We start from the raw sequence: 21,809 nt of genomic DNA, 5'->3' as shown, positions 1-21,809 counted from the left end.
GATACCACTCATAACCAAAACTCTCGTGAAGCTGCAACAGGACAAAGGGACCATGATACTCATAGCCCCATACTGGCCTCGGCAGGTTTGGTTTCCCACACTGCTAGACCTCTCAGTCAGGGATCCAATTCGCCTGGGAATAGCTCCCAATCTCATAACTCAGGATCAGGGTCGGTTGCGCCATCCCAACCTTCAATCCCTATCCCTAACAGCATGGATGTTGAAAGCTTGATCTTACAAGCACTCAACCTTCCAACCACTATATCTCAAGTGCTGATAGCTTCACGTAAACCTTCCACTAGAAAGAATTATTCCTACAAATGGAAACGGTTTACTTTGTGGTGCACTCAGAAATCTATAGATCCTTTCACTTGCCCCACTACCTCACTACTAGATTACCTATACCATCTTTCAGACTCCGGTCTTTGGACTTCATCTGTAAGAGTACATTTGAGTGCAATCTCAGCTTACCATAACAAGCTGGGAGATGCACCTATCTCTACTCAGCCTCTCGTCAGTAGGTTTATGAAAGGTTTAACTCACCTTAAACCTCCAGTTCATTCCCCAAACATACAATGGGACCTAAACGTAGTATTAACCAGGCTCATGCGTTCCCCATTCAAACCCATAGACACCTGTGACCTTAAATTTCTTACATGGAAAACTGTATTCCTCATAGCCATTACATCAGCTAGAAGAGTCAGTGAACTACAAGAACTTGTCACATACTAACCTTTTACAAAGTTCCTACATGACAGGGTGGTCCTCCGTACTCATCCCAAATTCCTTCCAAAAGTAGTCACGGAATTCCACCTGAACCAATCTATAGTTTTACCAACCTTCTTTCCAAGGCCTCACTCTCACCAGGGAGAAAAGAGCCTTACATACCTTGGACTGTAAACGTGCGCTATCCTTCTACTTAAACCGCACTACAGTCCAAAGGAAATCCAGTCAACTATTTGTATCTTATGATCCAAACAAACCAAGTAAAGCAGTGGGAAAACATACTTTGTCAAACTGGCTAGCAGATTGCATACAGTTTTGTTATGAGAAAGCAGGCCTTACTCTTCAAGGGCGAGTAAAAGCACTTTCAGTCAGAGTAATGTCAACCTCAGTAGCACACCTTTGCTCTGTACCTATTGTGGACATTTGTAAAGCAGCAACATGGAGTTCTCTTCACACCTTTGCAGCTCACTATTGTTTAGACAAAGAAGGAAGACAAGATTCAGCCTATGGACAATCTGTCTTAAAGAACTTGTTTCCAGTGTAATCCCAACTCCTCCTACATCCAACCTGCTGTGATCTTCGGCTGATTCATTTCAACAACAATACTTTACTGTTGCCTCAATCCCAAATGACTCAGCCTCTAGCTTGCTAATCACCCATATGTGAGGACTAGCATCCTGCTTGTCCTGGGATAAAGCAAAATTGCTTACCTTGTAATAGGTGTTATCCCAGGACAGCAGGATGTAGTCCTCACGAAACCCACCTGCCACCCCGCGGAGTTGGGTCAGATACGTTTTATTATTTTATTTTTTGGCTAACGCTAATTGCTACAAAACAGACTAAAGGGAGACCCCTGTGGCAGGGAATATCATGGCATGCTGGGCATGCTCAGTAGGCACTCTGGTGCCAGTCAAAAGTTTCATAGAAACTTTGATAGAAGTTTTTCCTTATAGGGCTCCATTACTGATGTCACCCATATGTGAGGACTACATCCTGCTGTCCTGGGTAACACCTATTACAAGGTAAGCAATTTTGCTTTATATTTGTAAGAACATCAATAGATTCATTTGTTTTGTTGAGAGATATGCATCGAGGCAGCAGTTTCATGAGATCCAAATAACTTTGTATTCCGATTCTGCATTTATTTAAGTATATCAGGTTATACAGAAATTTCACTTGCTCATATAAATGTCTATTACTGCAGTACTATAACACCACCATATGGGTTGTGGAGACTCAAAAAAAAATCCTGGGGAAAAGGAGGAGTCATGATACAAGGTAGAGGAGATTTCGCCAAACCACCAGTTTGATTCTTTAGCTTTAAATTCATAGAATCAAGTTTAGTTTTTTTGTAATACATAATAATTATTTCATGTTTTCTTCCTTCTATTTTTGTTTTCTCTTCTTGTGTTTTTTATGTGGCCCTGTTCTGACCATGTTTCTATTTGTTCAGCCATCCTCACTACTTCCGCTCCCTGCTTTTAACTTTCCCCTGTTTTTTCCTTTTTAAAACAAAATACTATATAAATACTCAAGCCCTCTTCAAAATTTTTTTTTTTTTACCATTTTGAAGCAGTTTTGCACTGTCCCAATCTGAATCCATGCTATTTATATAGCCAACATTCAGAAGTGATCCTTGAGAAGCTTTTACCAAACAGAACAGAATCTAAATAATGATGCCATTGGAAATATCTGGGAAAGAGAAAGTGGTTATAAATGTCGCCAAAAGGATTTTTAAATTTAGTGTTTGATTTATATGCTGCCTTTAGTGACTGGTCAGACACTTCAAAGTGGATTACCTTCAGGTAGTGTAGGTGCTTCTCCTATTCTGTGTCTATAGGGAAAATGCTTAGTAAATGAGACCCTATGTTTGTACCTGAGGCAGTGGAATATGAAGGTCCCAAAGTAATGTTTATTGCATAGGGCCCATTATTTTTTGGGGCTTGCATTTCATATCTTGGTCTGTTAACTTGTTTAAAATCACACAGGTTGTGAAACTGTTCATAGTATTTTTATTTATTTAAAAGATTTTTATATACTGCATATACACACAAAGGGGAACTAAGTGGTTTACAATAAATAAAAGCATACATAATAAATCAAAAAGCATACATTAAGAAAAATAATTACAAATTACAAAGAATTAAGATGGGGTAGTGAAAGAGGTTGAGTTATTACTTCAGGATTGCAAATCTGGGAAACCTTGTGAAAACAGGTAAGTTTTAATTTTTTTTGAAGTCATGTTTTGTGGTGAGCTGACGAATGTAGTTGGGAAGAGTTCCATAAATTGGGACCTGCAACTGAAAAAGCACGGTTGTGAGCTAGGTTTAACCTATCAGTTTTTACAGTGGGTACTTGGAGGTAATTTTTGTCTGAAGAACGTAAGTGACGGGGAGGTTGATAAATTCAAAGAGTGGAAAATAATCATATGGAAGTAGTACTGTGTAGTAAGGAGTGAATGAGCATTAGCATTTTGTATTGAATTCAGTAACGAATGGATAACCAATGAAGTTGCTTAAGTATTGGTGCTATGTGTTCCCTATGTGAGGTGTTAGTTAAAAGTCTGGCAGCACAATTTTGAATTGGTCTTTGGGTGGTAGAAAAATGTATTTTGTAAACAAGGGTAACGAACTATTACTGTGTTGTAGGGTGAAGATGAAGCGATGTTTGTAGAGTACAGGAAACAGCTGAAATTATTGTTGGACAGACTTGCTCAAGTTTCACCAGAGCTTCTATTGGCTTCTGTTCGCAGAGTTTTTAACACTACATTGCAGTAAGTTTCAAGACATGTTTTGTTATGAGAAAAGGTAGTTTCCTATATATTCCCTGTGTAATGTGGAAGCAATCCTATTGTATTTGTATAAATTTTGATAAAGCTGATGTTGAAAATTGGTGAAAAATGTGCAATTTCCTAGTGTGTAGCAGATGGACTCAGGACCAATGGGTATAGTGTACTCCTGATAGCAGTTGGAGATGGATCAGATTTCAAATTAACGTCAGCTCTAGTACATATACCCCTGCAGGAAGTGCAGCTCTTCAGTATTTTCCGTCTCCATAGCAGTTCGGGACTCTATGCATGCTAGCACAGCGTTAGAGTAATTTAGCAAAGAGAACCAAAACAAGAAGAAATCTTACCTCTACAGACAAGCCCCACTCTCCTGCAGTGACACCCATTGTGTCCCTCCCCCAGTTGAGAATTCCCGAGGTGATTTCCGCGATCCCTCTGAGGTAAGCCTCAGTCCGGCGGCCGACCCTTGGCGGGGACCTAGCCCCCAACATAGGGTGAGGCTGAGAAGCAGCGGGTGCAACTTCGAGCGCAGTGGTGAAGGTATTTTCCCTCTCCCCCCGCAGCCGGAGACTGCCTTGAACGAGACCGGGAACCACCGAGACAAGGTAAGGTAGAAATCTATTTAAAAGTCTCCAGTCTCCGAAGCTCAAGGAGTCACACAGGTCGCCAGCCGGGACCAGTACCACTGGGTTGTTCTGCCCTAGCAGGGCTAGACCCCGGTCAGATCCGAGGGTCCTCCCACATGGATACCCTCCGAGGTGGTCGCCATATTGCCCGCGTGGTCGCTGTCACCATTTTGATCTGTTCACTGCCCTGTCCGCCGCCCCGATCCGTGCGCACAGAGACGAGCCATGCGCACAACGTCGCACGCCCAAGTACCGTGCGCACAAGCGATGCGCATAGCCACACGCTTACTGTGCCAGGCGTATAACTTCGATCTGTGCACACAACAGCGCGTACATCTCCCTGAGCACGTACCAATCCTATACGCACAACCTCGATGCACCGGAGCGCATAACTAAGCCACCCGGGCTCTGTATTTTATGCCCACAAGTCATGGCACCACCGGAAAAGAAGCTCAAGGCTCAGGGCCTTTCCCCAGCATGCCACATTAGAGCTGCACAGCATGAGGAGGCCACGGCCCTGTGTATACAGTGCGAGGAGGCCCTGGGGGATCCAGCCCATGGCCATCCCCAGCCGGTACCGGGTTCCAGCTTCTCGAACAGTACGCCGGACTTAGTGTCTCGCCGTGGGACCCTCCCTCAAATGGGGCTCCCCAGGGACACAGCGCCTCTTAATTTAGACCCAGCATCTATCTCCTGGGTGGAATTCTTCATAGGCCTGCATAACTTCATCCACTTGCAACCGGGGCCGCTAATAATATGGCCACAACCTCCGCCAGAGGACCTCATCATCCCGGGACCCTCTATGCCCAGGGAAGTGATTCCACCGCCCAGAAGCCCCACCTTCGGGGACACGGACAACTCAGATGAGGAATCAGAACCCCTGGAGGAAGGGGAACTCCCTCCAGGGACAGAGTCCCACTGAACCATGAGGCGCTTCTTCACTAAGGACGAGCTTCCAGACTTGATCACATACAGCTTGAAAGAGCTCGCTATCCTGGGCACAAGTGCCTCGAGAGAACCTAAGACGAATCCCCTACTAGAGGGATTCAGTCAGACCTCCCGTCATTTCCCACTATTACAAGTCGTCCAACAACTAATTGACCTGGAATGGGACCCCTACAGCACTCACTACTATCACGATGGAATCCGCTGTCCCAGAACTACACAGTACGTCTTCAGCTCCCGGACAAAGTTTGGACCCAACTACGATGGTGGCTACAAGAAGAACATCTGAGCCAGGGAGTGAGACTATCCTCACCAACCTGGATCCTGCTCACCACGGACGCCAGCCTATGAGGATGGGGAGCACACTTCCCAGGAGCTAACCGCCCAGGGGCAATGGAACAAAGAAGAGTTGGGATGGAGCATCAATCGCCTAGAAGCCCAGGCAGTCAGACTAGCCTGCCTACGGTTCGGTCACAGACTCTGAAACAAATCGTCAGAGTAATGTTGGACAACGCCACAACAGTGGCCTACATCAACCGTCAGGTAGGAACCAGAAGCCAACAGGTGTCTCTGGAAATAGACCCCGTAATGTCATGGGCAGAAGCTAACCTTCAAGAGATCTCGGCCGTCCACATCGTGGGGAAAGACAACGTCGCTGCGGATTACCTCAGCAGAGAAGTCTAGACCCAGGATAATGGAGGCTGTTGACCACGGCATTCCAATTGATAGTAAACCTTTGGGGAACACCATCCATGGACCTCCTGGAAAACCGGTCCAATGCCCAAGTGCCCAGCTTCTTCAGCCGCAGGCGGGAACCTCAGTCCCAGGGAATCGATGCCCTGGTACAGACCTGGCCAAAGGAAACTTTATTATATGCCTTCCCACCGTGGCCCCTATTGGGCGCAATCATCCACAAGATAGAACACCACAGGGGACCAGTACGTCTAGTGGCCCCGGACTGGCCAAGAAGACCATGGTACGCAGACATGCGAAGACTGCTGACAGGGAGCCCCTTCCCGCTACCTCCACACAGAGACCTGCTCCAACAGGGACCGATCCTCCACGAGGATCCAGCTCGATTCTCTCTTACGGCCTGGCCATTGAGAGGGCTCACCTGAGGAAGAGCGGATACTCGGGGGCAGTAATTGACACCCTGCTCCGAGACGCAAGTTCTCCACATCCCTAACATACATAAGGATTTGGAGAGTATTCGAAGCCTGGTGTGAGGACCGCGACATCGTTCCACACTCAGTCAAAATTCCTGCGATTTTGGAATACCTGCAGAACGGACCTCAGAAGGGATTGTCTCAACTCCATCAAGGTACAGGTGGCCACATTGTCATGCTACGGAACGAAGAGTGAGAGTGACAGCCTAGCCTCTCACCCGGATGTCTCCCGCTTTTTGAAAGGAGTCAAGCAGATCCGACCACCCCTGAAGTGGCCGGTGCCTCTTTGGAACCTCAACCTGGTCCTAGATTTCTTAGCAGGAGCCTCCTTCAGACCTCTTCGCGTCCTCTCTCTCCAATTATTAACATTGAAGACAGCCTTCTTGGTGGCAGTCTGATCGGCCCGTTGTATCTCCGAGCTATAAGCACTGTCCTGCCGGGAGCCGTTCCTCAGACTCACCCCGGGAACCATCCAGTTACGTACGGTCCCGTCCTTCCTCCAAAGTGGTTTCTCACTTCCATCTCAACCAAACCATCTCGCTACCATCGGCAGATGAGCATAAGAATTCAGAAGAGTCTTGCAGTCTATGCCACCTCAACGTCTGCAGACTCCTAGTCCGATACCTGGAAAGGTCGGAATCCGTACGAAAGATGGATCATCTATTCGTCCTTCACAGCAGGAAGAAGCAAGGGGAAGCAGCCTCGCAAGCAACCATAGCCCGCTGGATCAAAGAAGTCATCAAGGTGTCCTACGTAGAAGCAGGCAAGCCACCGCCTTTACAAGTCAAGGCCCATTCCACTAGAGCCCAGCAGTGTCCTGGGCAGAAACCAAGATGCTGTCACCTGCCGAGATCTGTCGGGCGGCGACATAGTCCTCCATCCACACCTTCTCTAGGTTTTACCGCCTGGATGTTCAGGCTCGAGAGGACACAGCATTTGCAAGGGCAGTACTAAGTGGGCCACAGGCAGCCTCCCACCCAGTTCCATCCCATGGTCCTGAGTCCATCTGCTACACGCTAGGAAATGGAGAAATTACTTGATAATTTCGTTTTCCTTAGTATAGGCAGATGGACTCGGCATCCCACCCACGGCTGCCGTTATTCATGGAATTCTCGAGTGACATCCCCAAGAGCGAGTGATTCACGGATAAACCATGCTTTCCTCCAACTAGGACACCCATCCTACCGGGTATTGACTTTTTTCGGTTGAGGGCACTGGCGGTCTCCAGCTATAACCAATTCAACCAGTTCAAATTAATCAAGTTAACCAAGTTATAAAGTTAATCAAGTTTGCCAAGTTATTCAAATTATTCAGTCATGCATATATCCACAATTGCTTTTCGAAGAGAATACTGAAGAGCTGCACTTCCTGCAGGGGTATATGTACTAGGGCTGACGTCAGATTGAAATCTGATTCGTTTCCAACTGCTATCAGGAGTACAGTATACCCATTGGTCCTGAGTCCATCTGTCTACACTAAGGAAAATGAAATTTTTAGGTAAATAATTTCTCCATTTCCTAGCGTGTAGCAGATGGACTCAGTACAAATGGGTATAGTGTGCTCGTGCTAGCAGTTGGAGACGGATCTGACGTCAGCACGGGTACATATACCCCCGCAGGAAGTGCAACAATTCAGTAATTTCCGTCTCCAAAGCAGTTTGGAGCTACCTCACGCTCACTGAGCGTTCTTTCCAAATTCTAACGACTAAATTCATAGAAGAAACCTACCTGAAGACGAGCCCTGCACTCCTGTGGTGATACCATTCGGTCCCTCCTCCAGTTGAGTTTCCCGGGGCGATTTCCGTGGTCCCTCGGAGGTAAGAGCCTCGGTCCGGTGGCCGATTCGCAGCAGGGACCTAGCCCCCGAGTGAGAAGGGCTCGGGTGCGGCTTAGAGGCAGCCTTGGTCCCGGCGAGGACTTGGCCCCCGAGCGAGACGAGTTCGGGCGCGGCCTAGAGGCAGCGGGTGCACTTCCTCGAGCACGGCAGTGACGGTATTCACCCTCTCCCCCCCGCAGCAGAGACCGCCTGGGTCGCAGCTGGGAAGCGCCGAAGACAAGGTAAGGCGTACATCTTTACTTGTTGGACTCCGAGGAAGCGAGGATCAGCGGAGTCTGCCTACGGGGCAACCCGCCAAGGAGGTCGCCATCTTGCCTGCCTGCTCGCCTTCTGCCCTGGTTCATCGCCGTGCTCTAGCGCTCAGGCCAGACTGAGCGCACAGGCGAAGGGCGTATATGTTAGGCGCCCGAAATTCTTGGGCGCATATTCGATAGAGGCATACATTGAAGTCACCTGGATTCATGTTGAAAAGCGCACATTGCTAAGATAGGCGTACGTTGCAGGGCGCACGTTGCTATGCACAGGTGCATGTTGCTATGCGCACGTTGGTAGGCGCACATTGGTAGGCGCACATTCATAGGCGCCCGTTGCTACGCGCACGGTGGTAGGCGCACACTGTTAGGCGCCCGTGGATCAGCGCGCATCTTTTGCACATATTACAAAGCGCAGCCTCCAGCTGGGAGAAGATAACAGACGAGATGGAGCGTAAGAGAGCCCATGCGTCCGCAGAGCTGGCACCTCCAGAATCAGGCATAAGAGCTCTAAGCCTCTGCTCAGCATGCAACCTCAGAGCCACACAGAGCGAGGAAGCAGACTCCCTATGTGCCCAATGTGAGGAGGCCCTGGGAATTCCAGGCCAGGGCCGGTCCCAGCCCAGCGCACTTGCCAGTTCCTCAGGGAACACCCCGGACCTAGCAGGCTGCGGTGAGCAGCCAGGGAACCCGAGAGACCTGGTGCCCCTAAGGCCAGATCCTGCTTCGCTCTCCTGGGTGGAATTATTCAAGGGGATTCATGCCTTTGTCAGAATGCAGGCTGATCCCCGAACGGGTCCATACGTACCGGATGACCCGGCCCCTGGACCCTCAAGACCTAGGCTCGGCCACTTGCCACCCGGAAGCCCCATTTATGGGGATTCAGATTGCTCGGAGGAAGACGACGAGCCCCCCGAGGAGGGAGAACTTCCCTCGGGGATAGAACCATATCGGACTATGAGACGCTTCTTTCTGAAAGAGGATCTACCAGGCCTGGTCTCCCAATGCCTGTCAGGACTGGCTATCCCGGGCCATGACACCCCAGGGGAACCTAGAATGAACCCCCTGTTAGAGGGCCTGCGCCAAACGGCTCACCATTTTACCCTCCTACAAGCAGCACAGCAGCTAATCGATCTGGAATGGAATGCGCCGGAGGCCTCATTCAAAGGGGGTTGGGCCTTGTCTGGCATGTACCCCTTAGATCCGGCAACTAAGGAGCTGCTGGCGTGCCCCAAGGTAGACGCCATAGTTAGCGCAATTGTGAAGCGCACCACCATTCCTTTGGAGAGGGGGGGGGGGGGTGGCGGCCCTCAAGGATGCACATGACCGGCGCATGGACGCCATTCTGAAACAAGCCTTTGAGTTGGCAGCCATGTCCCTACGAATTACGACTTGCTGCACCGTGGTGATGCGTTCCTGTTTATCACAGGCTAGGAACAACACCCCGGGAGAAGAGATGGAATCAGCTCTCTCGTTCCTCACTGACGCAGCCTCAGACCTAGTCCGTACGACAGCCAAGGGAGTGTCATCCTTAGTGGCAGCCAGGAGACAGCTCTGGCTACGTAATTGGTCGGCCGACTCCTCCTCCAAGACACGTCTCACAAGAATGCCCTTTAAGGGATCCCTCCTGTTCGGCAGCGACCTCGAGAAACTGGCTAATAAATGGGGCGCCTCTCCATTACCCCCGTCTACCAGAAGACAGGTCAAGGAGGAGCCAGCGCCCTTTTCCTAGGCCATCCAGAGGTAGAAACTATCAGCGCTTCAACCCTTACAGGGCTCTCTATCAAGCACCTCGTTCTCAGGCCAGGAACCAGCCCTTTCGGACTAAGCACAACAAGAGGAGAACCGGCTCGGGTTCTGGTCCCGGCCGCACCCCACAATGACAATCAGCCGACCCATCCGGGGCTAGCAACCATAGGGGGCAGGCTAACCCTCTTCTACCGCAGGTGGGTCGAAATTACCTCGGACCAGTGGGTCCTAGCCATCATCCGAGAAGGATATTACCTGGACTTTCTTCGGCTCCCGCCGGACAAGTTTGTGGAATCTCCTTGTTCACCCCTCAAGAGGACGGCACTAGAGGTTACCTTGCGGAGGCTCCTGTCCCTAAAGGCCATTATCCCAATGCCTGCATGGGAGAAAAATTCTGGGCATTATTCCATTTATTTCATAGTACCCAAGAAGGAGGGCACTTTCAGGCCAGTCCTGGACCTCAAGTCAGTCAACCGACACCTACGGGTCCCCAGCTTTCGCATGGAAACTCTGCGGTCTGTCAAGAATGCAGTACAGCCAGGGGAGTTTCTCACATCCCTAGATCTGTCGGAAGCCTACTTGCATATCCCAATCCATCGGGATCACCAGCGCTATTTACGCTTCAAAGTCCTGAATCAGCACTTCCAGTTCCGAGCTTTACCCTTCGGGTTAGCCACCGCGCCGCGGACCTTTACCAAGGTCATAGTAGTAGTGGCGGCGTCACTCAGGAAGGAAGGAATCCTCGTCCATCCCTACCTGGACGATTGGCTGATCAGGGCAAAGTCACCGGAGGAGAGCCACCGGGCAACCAACAGAGTTATATCTCTTCTGGAAAGCCTAGGATGGGTAGTAAACTTGAACAAGAGTTCCCTTCAGCCTTCTCAGTCGCTGGAATACCTAGGGGTCCGTTTTGACACCCAGGAAGACGAGGTCAGTCTGACCTCCAGGAGGAGATCAAAGCTCCGGAATCGTCTGCTGGCCCTGCTGAGCGCCACCCGGCCCACAGCTTGGGATTATCTACAGGTCCTCGGCCTCATGGCATCTATTCTGGAAGTGATACCATGGGCGTGGGTTCATATGAGACCATTACAACGCGCCCTCCTATCTCGGTGGAGCCCACGATCACAGAACTACACCGTACACCTACCTCTACCAGCCAGAGTGCGGAATCAGCTACAGTGGTGGTTACAGCCCGGCCACATGAGCCGGGGGTCACGAATGTCCTCCCCAACCTGGACCCTGCTCACTACAGATGCCAGCCTGAACGGATGGGGAGCACACTGCGAAGAACTCACCGCCCAAGGGCGGTGGAACAGAGAAGAGTCGGGGTGGAACATCAACCAACTAGAGGCACGGGCAGTGAGGCTAGCATGCCTGCGGTTTGCCCACAGACTTCGAAACAGAGCGGTCAGAGTGATGTCGGACAACGCCACCACAGTGGCATACATCAACCGACAGGGTGGAACCAGAAGCCGACAGGTATCCCTAGAAATAGCCCCCCTGATGACTTGGGCGGAAGCAAATCTCCAGGACATCTCTGCCGTCCACATCGCCGGGAAGGACAACACCACGGCAGACTTCCTCAGCAGAGAAAGCCTAAACCCGGGGGAATGGCAGCTGTTGCCCACAGCTTTCCAGATAATTGTGGATCAGTGGGGGACGCCGGGCATGGACCTACTAGCGGACGGGTCCAATGCTCAAGTACCCAGATATTTCAGCCGCAGGCGGGATCCTCTATCCCAGGGGATCGATGCCCTGGTACAGCCATGGCCTCAGGGGATCCTGCTATATGCCTTTCCTCCATGGCCCCTGCTGGGTGCCATTATACACAAGATTCAGCGGCACAGAGGCCCAGTTCTTCTAGTGGCCTCGGACTGGCCAAGAAGACCCTGGTACGCAGACATGAGAAGACTACTGGCAGGGAATCCACTACCCCTGTCTCCACACAGGGACCTGCTGCGGCAAGGTCCCATCCTCCACAAGGATCCAGCTCAATTTTCTCTTACGGTCTGGCCATTGAGAGGGCTAGACTGAAGAAAAGAGGATACTCGGGGCCGGTAATAGATACACTCCTTCGAGCACGCAAGTTCTCCACATCACTAACATATATAAGGATCTGGAGAGTATTTGAAGCCTGGTGCGACACTCACAGCACCAATCCACATGCCGCTAAAATCCCTATCGTTTTGGGTTTCCTGCAAGATGGACTTCAGAAGGGTCTGTCCCTCAATTCAATCAAGGTTCAGGTGGCAGCGCTATCCTGCTACGGTCCCCGGAGTGACTGCAACAGCATTGCCACACACCCAGACGTTTCACGTTTCCTGAAAGGAGTCAAACACTCGCCCGCCACTGAAGTGGCCAGTGCCCCTATGGAACCTCAACCTAGTGTTGGAATTTTTAGCGGGACCCGCCTTCAGACCCCTTCGAGGCTTGTCCCTCCGTTTGTTAACCTTGAAGATGGTGTTCCTGCTGGCCGTATGCTCAGCACACCGCATCTCAGAGCTACAAGCGCTGTCCTGCCATGACCCGTTTCTCAGAATCACTCCAGAGGCTATCCATCTTTGCACGGTTCCTTCCTTCTTACCCAATGTAGTCTCACACTTCCACCTCAACCAAACCATATCCTTGCCTACCATGGAAGGTTTGAAGAAGTCTGAAGAAGGTCGAATACTACGCCATCTCAACATTGGCAGGCTGCTGTCCAGATACCTGGAAATGTCAGAAGCAGTACGAAAGACGGACCACCTGTTCGTCCTTCACCACGGGAAGAAGCAAGGGGAAGCGGCTTCACAGGCAACCATCGCCCGCTGGATTAAAGAAGTTATCAAGGCGGCCTACGTAGAGGCAGGAAAACCACCACCTCTACGGGTCAAGGCTCACTCTACCAGAGCGCAAGCGGCCTCCTGGGTGGAAACTAGGATGCTGTTGCCTGCAGAGATATGTAAAGCAGCGACGTGGTCCTCCCTCCATACCTTCTCCAGATTCTACCGTCTGGACGTCCAGACCAGGGAGGACACAGCGTTTGCAAGGGCAATCCTAAACGGACCTCGGGCAGCCTCCCACCCAGTCCGGGAGTAGCTTTTGTACATTATTCTTATTCGTTAAGTTTATTCAACAGTTAAGTTTATTCAACAGTCATTATTTACATACTATATAACAGTACATTTGCAGATTATCTTCACTACTAAAGTTCCTTGTAAAAAGTTGTACACACACATTCTATTCCAAAACACTAATAATGTTAATTGCCATTTGCTAAATGTTATTTTTACCTTCAATGTTCCTTGTAATAATGTTTAATGGTTGATTGTTATTGTTCAATGTTTAATGTTCTATGTACAAAACCCCGGTCTAACCTCCCAGACCAGGGCAACCTTTTCGTTACTTGTAAACCGGAATGATTTGTATTGCATACAGGAATTCCGGTATATAAAAATTAAAAATAAATAATAATAATCCCACTTGTTTTGAGTCCATCTGCTACACGCTAGGAAATATAGAGATTACTTACCTGATAATCTCGTTTTCCTTAGTCTATGCAGATGGACTCGGCTGCTGGTAGACATGGGGATTCACCGACTCACGGTAAGCCATGTTTCCTTATATAGGGCTTCCACCCTGCCGGGTGCCGACACCTTCAGGTTGAGAACACTGGCGGTCTCCAGCTACTAACAATCGGTCAGGTTAATCCTGTTCATTTAATCGATCGGTCAGTTACACATATATCCATAAAGCTTTTGCAAGGAAGATTACTGAATTGCTGCACTTCCTGCGGGGGTATATGTACCCGTGCTGACGTCAGATCCGTCTCCAACTGCTAGCACGAACACACTATACCCACTTGTTTTGAGTCCATCTGCATACACTAAGGAAAACAAGATTATCAGGTAAGTAATCTCTACAATGTTGGTGGTTTCTCCTGTTTTCAATGAGTCTAAACAAAATCTGGTCTTTTGTGCATCAAGCTGATTTCCCTTTCATGACTACTTTTCATTCTCTTTGCTAAGAAAAAGTTAAATTGTTAGGCTTGCAGTCATGAGATCAGTGCTCATAAAAAACCTGCCAATGACCATATACATGGGGGCGGATTTTAAAAGCCCTGCTCGCGTAAATCTCGCGTAAGTCCCAGGGTTTTTCGAGGGGGGCGTGTCAGGGGCGGGGCCGATCGGCACGGTGTTTTGGGGGCGGGATGCGGCGTTTCTGCCTGGGGCGGTCCGGGGGCGTGGCCGCGCCCTCCGGAACCGCCCCCAGGTCGCGTCTTGGCGCGCTAGCGGCCCGCTGGCGCGTGGGGATTTACTTCTCCCTCCGGGAGGCGTAAATCCCCCGACAAAGGTAGGGGGGGTTTTAGATAGGGCCGGGGGGGTGGGTTAGATAGAGGAAGGGAGGGGAAGGTGAGGGGAGGGCGAAAGCGAGTTCCCTCCGAGGCCGCTCCGATTTCGGAGCGGCCTCGGAGGGAATTTAGCAGATACGGAGGGATAGCAGATACGGAGGGATTTTAGCAGATACGTGCGGCTACGCACATATCTACTAAAATCCAGCGTACTTTTGTTTGCACCTGGTGCGCCAACAAAAGTACGCGAAGGTGCACTTTTTTAAAATCTACCCCATAGATTCATAAAAGTTGTTGCAGATCCTTAATCATTTTTATAATGTCTGCATTCAAGTTATTCTAGAATTAGTTGAGATACCAAGAATACCACCTCAACATTGATAACAGATGCAACTTTTATGACATCTCTTATGTAAGTGTGTGCACTGTGATAGTATATTCGGTATTGTGCTGGTTTCCTTAGGAATTGGCAAGCTGCACGGTTCATGGAAGTAGAAGTAGCACTAAGACTGTTATACATGCTGGGTGAGGCTCTTCCAGCATCCCATGGAGCACATTTCTGTGGTGACATTGCAAAAGCTAGTGTTTTGCAGGATATGATGCGAACTGTAAGTACAACACAAGCTAAGTTTTTCTTTAAGAAAGGCGTTTAATTTAAACAAATTTGAAACTTCTGAGCAGTACTGCCAATCATCAAGGTTGCAACTTTCTAATTATTGTTGCCTTTAAATTTAAAGTCTGACTCTATTTTACTGTTAAAAGCACAAGACCTAAATTATTCTAATGTGTTCTTTGCAGTTGGTGACTTCTGGTGTCAGTGCATACCAACATACGTCTGTGACATTGGAATTTTTTGAAACAGTGGTTAGATATGAGAAATTCTTCACTGTTGAACCTCAGTACATTCCCATTGTTCTAGTAAGTTTAAATTGTTTTCTTTTAAGTTGATACCCATTTTATACATGCAGTTTTTTTCTGTTTTTGGAAAAATACAGATTCATTCAGAAGAAATTGAAGTTTTTCAACTGTATTTTTTTTATATAGAAAAAATAGATTTGCATAATTCTATCTGGAAAAAGATTAAGGGAGAGCATTCATGTCTGCAAGTTTAAAACTAATATATGAATAAATAGGAAAATGTTTAAGGAAGCATATGCATTAGTTTTTCATATGTTCTGAAAAAGTCAGTTAAAATTTAAATGTGGAAAATCTAGACATGAAAAATAACTATCAAAATGTGAGCTCTTTGTAGATATTTTAAATCTTTTGCATATCTTAATTGCCTTAAACTCAGTGTTACTGCTTGCATTTTACTAGTAGTTTAAGACTTTAATAAGGGTTTTCTTCAACTGTAGATAGCATTCATGGATCACAGAGGCCTTCGTCATGCTAGCCCAAAAGTACGGAGCAGAGCCACTTACCTTTTTTCAAGATTTGTAAAGTCCCTGAAGTATGTACACACTTTGAATACATTCATGATACTATATTTATTTATTTATTTATTTAACATTTTTTTCTATACCGAACTTCATGACAAGCTTCATATCAGGCCGGTTTACATCGAACTTAGGGGTTAACTGAACAAAACCATATAACAGGAAGGCCGAAGCGCAGATACAAATAACAGGGAGAAAGAACTTGGGGGCTAGAGTAGCCAGGAAATAAAGGACAGAGAAAAACTGGAGCATGAGAACTTATGAATATATGGTGGCTGGGTAGGTCATTTAGTCTATTGGGCTAAATGAAAGAACTGTTGTAATGTTTGGCTTATGGGAAGGCTTGGATGAAAAGCCAAGTCTTGAGTTTTTTTCGGAAGGTAATCAGGCAGGGTTCCAGTCTTAGATCCGTCGGCAGGTTGTTCCAGATGATGGGGCCAGCTGTGGAGAATGCCCGTTCTTTCGTGGAGGTTAGACGAGAGGATTTAGTTGGGGGAACTTGAAGGGTTCCTTTGTGTGCCGCTCTGATGGGTCTTGCAGATGTGTATAGTTTGAGTGGGAACTGAAGGTCTAAAGGTAATTGGTTGTGTATGGATTTGTGGATAATGGTGAGTGCTTTGTGCAAAATTCTGTATTTAATAGGTAGCCAGTGTGGGTTTCTAAGTATAGGAGTGATATGAGTTCTCCGGTTGGTGTTGGTTAATATCCTGGCTGCTGAGTTCTGGAGCATCTGTAGTGGTCTTGTGGCAGAGATCAGGAGTCCTAAGAGGAGAGTGTTACAGTAGTCAGTTTTGGAGAATATTGTTGACTGAAGGACAGTTCTGAAGTCCTGGAGATGGAGGAGGGGTTTGAGTCTTTTCATGACTTGGAGCTTGAAGAAACAATCCTTCGTAATATTGTTGATAGATTTTTTTAGGTTCAAATGGTTATCAATGGTGACTCCTAAATCTCTAACTTGAGTGGTCTGAGGAATAGAGGTTGTCTGATCATGGCTGGTAGAATGGTCGGTGGAGATGAGAAGGATTTCTGTTTTGGCTGCATTGAGGACCAGGTTCAGGCTGGTGAGTAATTTAAAAGCAAATAAAGAACTGAAAATGCATGTTATATTATTTTCAATTGTTAATTCCCTAAATGCAGCCTTTGAATTTTTTTCTAAATTTGGAAGCGCTGTATTACTCAAGTTCAACTAAAATGTTCTTACTAAATGTTATATTTTGCATACTTAGAGAGGCTTCTGAAATTACTCTCTTGCCTGACATATCCATGTTTGGTGCTCTTTTGTATCCCCATTGTTGGCTATTTCCTTTCTCATCAGGCATCTACAGCTAACCATTTAGAAGGTTTAAGGTTTCATTTGTTGCATGGAAAGAGCCATTGTCTTTAGTGGGTTTTTTCTGTCTAGCGTTGTAGGACCTGTGCTATGACATCATCTTCAATACATCAAAGGAGTTTGGGGCTCTTGAAACTGTGGTGGCTGATTTCTTGTCCTGTTTCACATGATTAAGTTTTTGTTAGAGTAGAAACTTAGGGAAATACCTTAAACCAAGGCTTCTGAAATTTCTCATGGAGACCCCACTGCCAATCAGGTTTACAGGATATCCACAATTAATATGTATGAAGTAAAGCATGCACTGGGTCTTCAATGCATGCAGATTTATCTCATGCATATTCATTGTGGAAATCCTGAAAAACCTGACTCACAGTGAGGTTACTATAGAACAGGTTTGGGAAGTATTGCTTTAAATCTAAGAGAATAATTTGTTTTACAGTTTGAGGCCTCCCAATAAAATTATGGCCACCCAAAAGTTGCTTAACATATAAAAACTGTTCTTTCCATCTTTTCTCATATAATGATCTTTGTCATGCTTTTCACCAAATGGTGGTTTCATATTATTATTATTTTTTTTTTTTTTTGTAAAATGATCAGGCGTATATAACACATTTGTTTTATGTTGAATCCAGTAAACAAATGAATGCTTATACTGAAGATATCTTGAACAGAATTCACGATCTACTTGAACTCTCTCCACCTGTAAGTACTTGCAGTGTTAAATAAACCATAACAGTCACACTGATTTTGTTGCACAAGTTTCATAGCTGAACAAATGGCAGACGTGGCCAGTTTCCTAGTTTTGGCCGTAGGTTGACTTAACTACACTTCTCAGCTGGGGAAAAGGAGCACTGTCAAGCTAGTATGACTGACAGGCGATATCCTTAGCACAATTGAATATGGGTGGGTAAGGAAGAGTGATGACCAAAACTAGGACAGTGAAGGCAGTGACATTTGTTATGTTGACAACTAGGACTCCAACCAGAGTAAAGTAGGCATGACCAAAGGGCTTTATCGACCAATATTTACTATATAATACTGGGTTTCAAATCAGATTTTCATATCTGAAAGCAGATGTCATATATCCAAATTGAGCTCAGCATTAAAAGTGCCTGACTCACTAAGCTTGAGAAATATTACTGGGCTTTTTATGATATGACATAACTTTTTAAAACAACTTCAACTCACATGAACTCCAATATTATAAGTATCTGTGTGTGTACTCGGTGAGAATATCACTCTGTCATATATCAAGGAATTCATCACCAGTACTATAATACTTATTTAACAGACGCTTAGGTTAATTTTGACCTATCATAATAGGCTTCATCTGGAATGCAAGTTTGCTAGATGATATGCCTTATGCTTAATCATCGGTCAGTATCATATATCAAATATGAATTTTTTTGAATTTTTTCTTTTGCTTAGTGTAATTCGTGAACTTAGCTTAGTGCAGTCGCTGAAGCCATCACAATGCCTGACATGGTTCCATGTTTCGAACTCTCCAAGTTCTTTGTCAAGGGCTAATGTTCAGTGTCTGAGGAATAAAATAGATATTATCTCGATAGCAGGATAAAAACATTCATAACAAGCCATATCAGTTGAGCCATACTTCAGTCTTAAACAACCAAATTATTGTAGATGTCTAGAATAGAACCTACAGTACTGACGATGGGGCGACCTGGCGGATCAACATTACTTTTGTGAACTTTTGGTACCATATATATGGTTGGAATGATAGGTGTGTCATTAATCAAAAATCTGCGTTCACGTGAAGTAAGAAAACCTTGTGCCATTGCATCCTCAACCATGATTGCAAATATCTCGGCCATTAAAACTTTTATGGATCTGGTATTAGGTGTTCCCTGTACGTACCAGGATCAGTCCAGACTGCTGGGTTATGCCTCCCGTCCAGCAGATGGAGTCAGAGAGAAACTGAAAAGGCACCACTGATATACCCTGGTGCGCCCCCTGCGATCCTCCAGTATATCTCTGACTCCAGCAGATGAGAGAGCATAACCTTGCGGTCCTGATCTCCTGTAAATTGATTTGTGAAGGGGTTTCCCTATCAGGTTTGATTTAATATAGAGGAGAAATCCTGTGACTAGATCAATTAATGGTTTGTACCTAATTTAGTACTAATAAGTGGAGCCTTAGCAGGCAAGGCAGGGCACTGCCCTACAGCCTTTTCCCGGGGTTTTTTCAGCCTTACCCAGTGAGAGGAGGGGAGGATTCATCGGTGGGCCGGTCACTCTCCCTATCCGCCTCCTGAGAAGTTTAATTCCTCGGAGAAGTAAGTTTAGTCGGGTGTACTACACCCCCTGCGGGCTCCATAAGCAAATTGTCTGTGAGGTAGTCTTAGCTGCCGGTGGCAGCGATAAAAAAAAAACCAAAAAAACGAGGTAATTGTGTCCACTGCCTGCGTTCTTCACTGTGGTCTCCGGAAGGGGTGGCTTGTCACCCAGCCCCCACTCGCGCCGTTTTTTGGTTTAAAAAAAAAAAAAAAAAAGGCATGCCCCGAGGAACTGTTTGTACGGCATGTGGGGAGCCGGGCCGTCGGCTCTCCCGCGAGGGCCTTTGCTCCCGGTGCCTTCCCGGGGGTGAGGGTTCCTCGCGGGGGTCAGCCGCGGCCGGGAGCTCCTCTTCCCCGCGGCTTGGGGCAAAGGCAGCGTCGGCCAAACCTCGGCAGTCCGCGCTGCCGATACCGGGGGCGGCGGCCATTTTGGAGAACTCGGCAGCCATTTTAAATGATTCAGATCGCGACGCGGTTTCGTCGGACGAAGGGGAGGACCTCCCCCCCTGTCCCCACCGGACCTTAGCCCCCGCGGGTTACCAGGGCCTATTAATTTGCCACCTGGGGGAGCAAAAGGAGGTTCTTTAAAGAGGCCTCATCCTTTTACCTCACAATTTGTACTTTTGCTCCACAAGGCTTATATGGAGGCCGAAACGGAATGGGAGCAGGGTACTCCTGCCCCAGATAAACGGGGGAGAATTTCTACTGGTCTCTTTGGCTTGGGGGATGCAGCCCCGGCTCTTCCTAAACCTCCGCAGCAGGCTGCTCCAGCTCCTTCGGCTCCCCCTCCAAAACCCCCTCAGCAGGTGGCTCCGGTCCCCCTTTCACAGGATCCGTCCACGCCGGATCCTGATATGGATGTAGGGGGTACGGACCCGGTTGAGGGGGATGATCCTCAGATACTCCGGTTATTTCATAAGGAAGAACTGGATCCTTTGCCCATGTTCTTCGGGAACTAAAGATTCCAGTACCCCAGGTTGACTCCAATTCCCAGCCAGGGGATTTTGAATTAGACGGGCTCCGCACGCCTGCGCATGCTTTTCCTTTTCACAATAAACTGTTTCAGCTTGTATCCCGGGAATGGGATAATCCGGAGGCAACTCTTAGTCAGCCGCGCTATGGATAAGCTTTACCCTCTCCCAGCTGATTCCTTGGAGCTCCTTAGGGTGCCAAGGGTGGATTCGGCGGTCACTGCCATGGCTAAACATACCACCATTCCCGTAACAGGGGGTACGGCCCTTAAGGATCTTCAGGATCGGAAGCTGGAAACGTTGCTTAAGCGCATCTTTGAGGTTTCAGCTTTGGGGGTACGGGCAGCCGTTTGCAGCTGCATGGTACAAAGGGCTACCCTTCGCTGGGTACAACAGATGTTGACATCTCAGGATCTGCCTCCGGATGAAGCAGAGCAAGCAAACCGTATAGAATCCGCGGTGGCCTTTTATGACCTCCTCCGCACTTCGGCCCGGTCTATGTCTTCGGCTGTGTCGGCACGGAGGTTACTCTGGCTGCGTCACTGGGCAGCAGACTCTTCCTCCAAGGCCCAACTCGGTTCCTTTCCCTTTCAGGGAAAATTGTTATTTGGCACCGAGTTAGAAGACCTTATTCGATCTTTGGGGGAGAATAAGGTGTTCAAGTTGCCAGAGGACAAGCCTAGATTTTTTCGCCCTTCGGGTACCTTCCGCGGACGATTTCGCGGGCAACGCCGTTTTCGATCGGGAAGGGGGTCCTCTTTTGCTACACGACAGCCGACTACGCGTTCCCAGTCATGGACTCCTTCCTTTCGTGGTAGAAGGCCGGCACGCGCAGGGGCGTCTCATACCTTCGCCACCTCTAAGGCGGCTCAATGAAGGGACGCCGGTCCATTCCTCCGTCCCGGAGGTAGGAGGACGACTCTCTTACTTTCGGGAGGAATGGGCCACAATTACCTCAGACCAATGGGTCCTCGACATTATATCTCACGGCTACGCCTTGGATTTTGCAAGGCCCCTGCGCGATTTGTTCCTTATCTCTCCCAGCGGTTCTCTGGTAAAGCAACAGCGGATTGCTCAGACCCTGGAGCGGTTGCAGGCGCTGGGAGCAATAGTGCCAGTGCCGCCCGCCGAACAACGCACGGGCCGTTATTCCATCTATTTCATCGTTCCCAAGAAGGAGGGCACATTTCGGCCAATTTTGGATCTCAAGCGAGTCAACAGGGCGTTGCGCATAACGCGGTTTCGGATGGAGACCCTGCGCTCGGTCATCGCTGCGGTACACAAAGGCGAGTATTTGGCTTCCTTAGATCTCACGGAGGCTTACTTGCACATAGGAATACAAGAGTTCCATCAAAGATTTCT

The 21,809-nt window shown here is 47.9% G+C and overlaps 1 protein-coding gene across 5 annotated transcripts in view; it reads left to right on the top strand.

Moving 5' to 3' along the window:
* XPOT (exportin for tRNA) overlaps window positions 1–21,809 on the top strand; it is a 296,178-nt gene that overhangs the window by 153,093 nt on the left and 121,276 nt on the right. For all 5 annotated transcript variants that reach the window (XM_029615696.1, XM_029615695.1, XM_029615692.1 and 2 more), the window contains 5 exons: window positions 3,375–3,499; window positions 14,881–15,025; window positions 15,216–15,335; window positions 15,773–15,867; window positions 17,816–17,885. In XM_029615696.1, the coding sequence (XP_029471556.1) occupies window positions 3,375–3,499; window positions 14,881–15,025; window positions 15,216–15,335; window positions 15,773–15,867; window positions 17,816–17,885 (555 nt within the window). The remainder of the gene's footprint in view (window positions 1–3,374; window positions 3,500–14,880; window positions 15,026–15,215; window positions 15,336–15,772; window positions 15,868–17,815; window positions 17,886–21,809) is intronic.

The sequence above is a fragment of the Rhinatrema bivittatum genome, chromosome 9, assembly GCF_901001135.1.
Source record: "Rhinatrema bivittatum chromosome 9, aRhiBiv1.1, whole genome shotgun sequence".
Taxonomy (NCBI): Eukaryota; Metazoa; Chordata; class Amphibia; order Gymnophiona; family Rhinatrematidae; genus Rhinatrema; species Rhinatrema bivittatum.
This window is presented reverse-complemented; position numbering and strand designations above follow the sequence as displayed.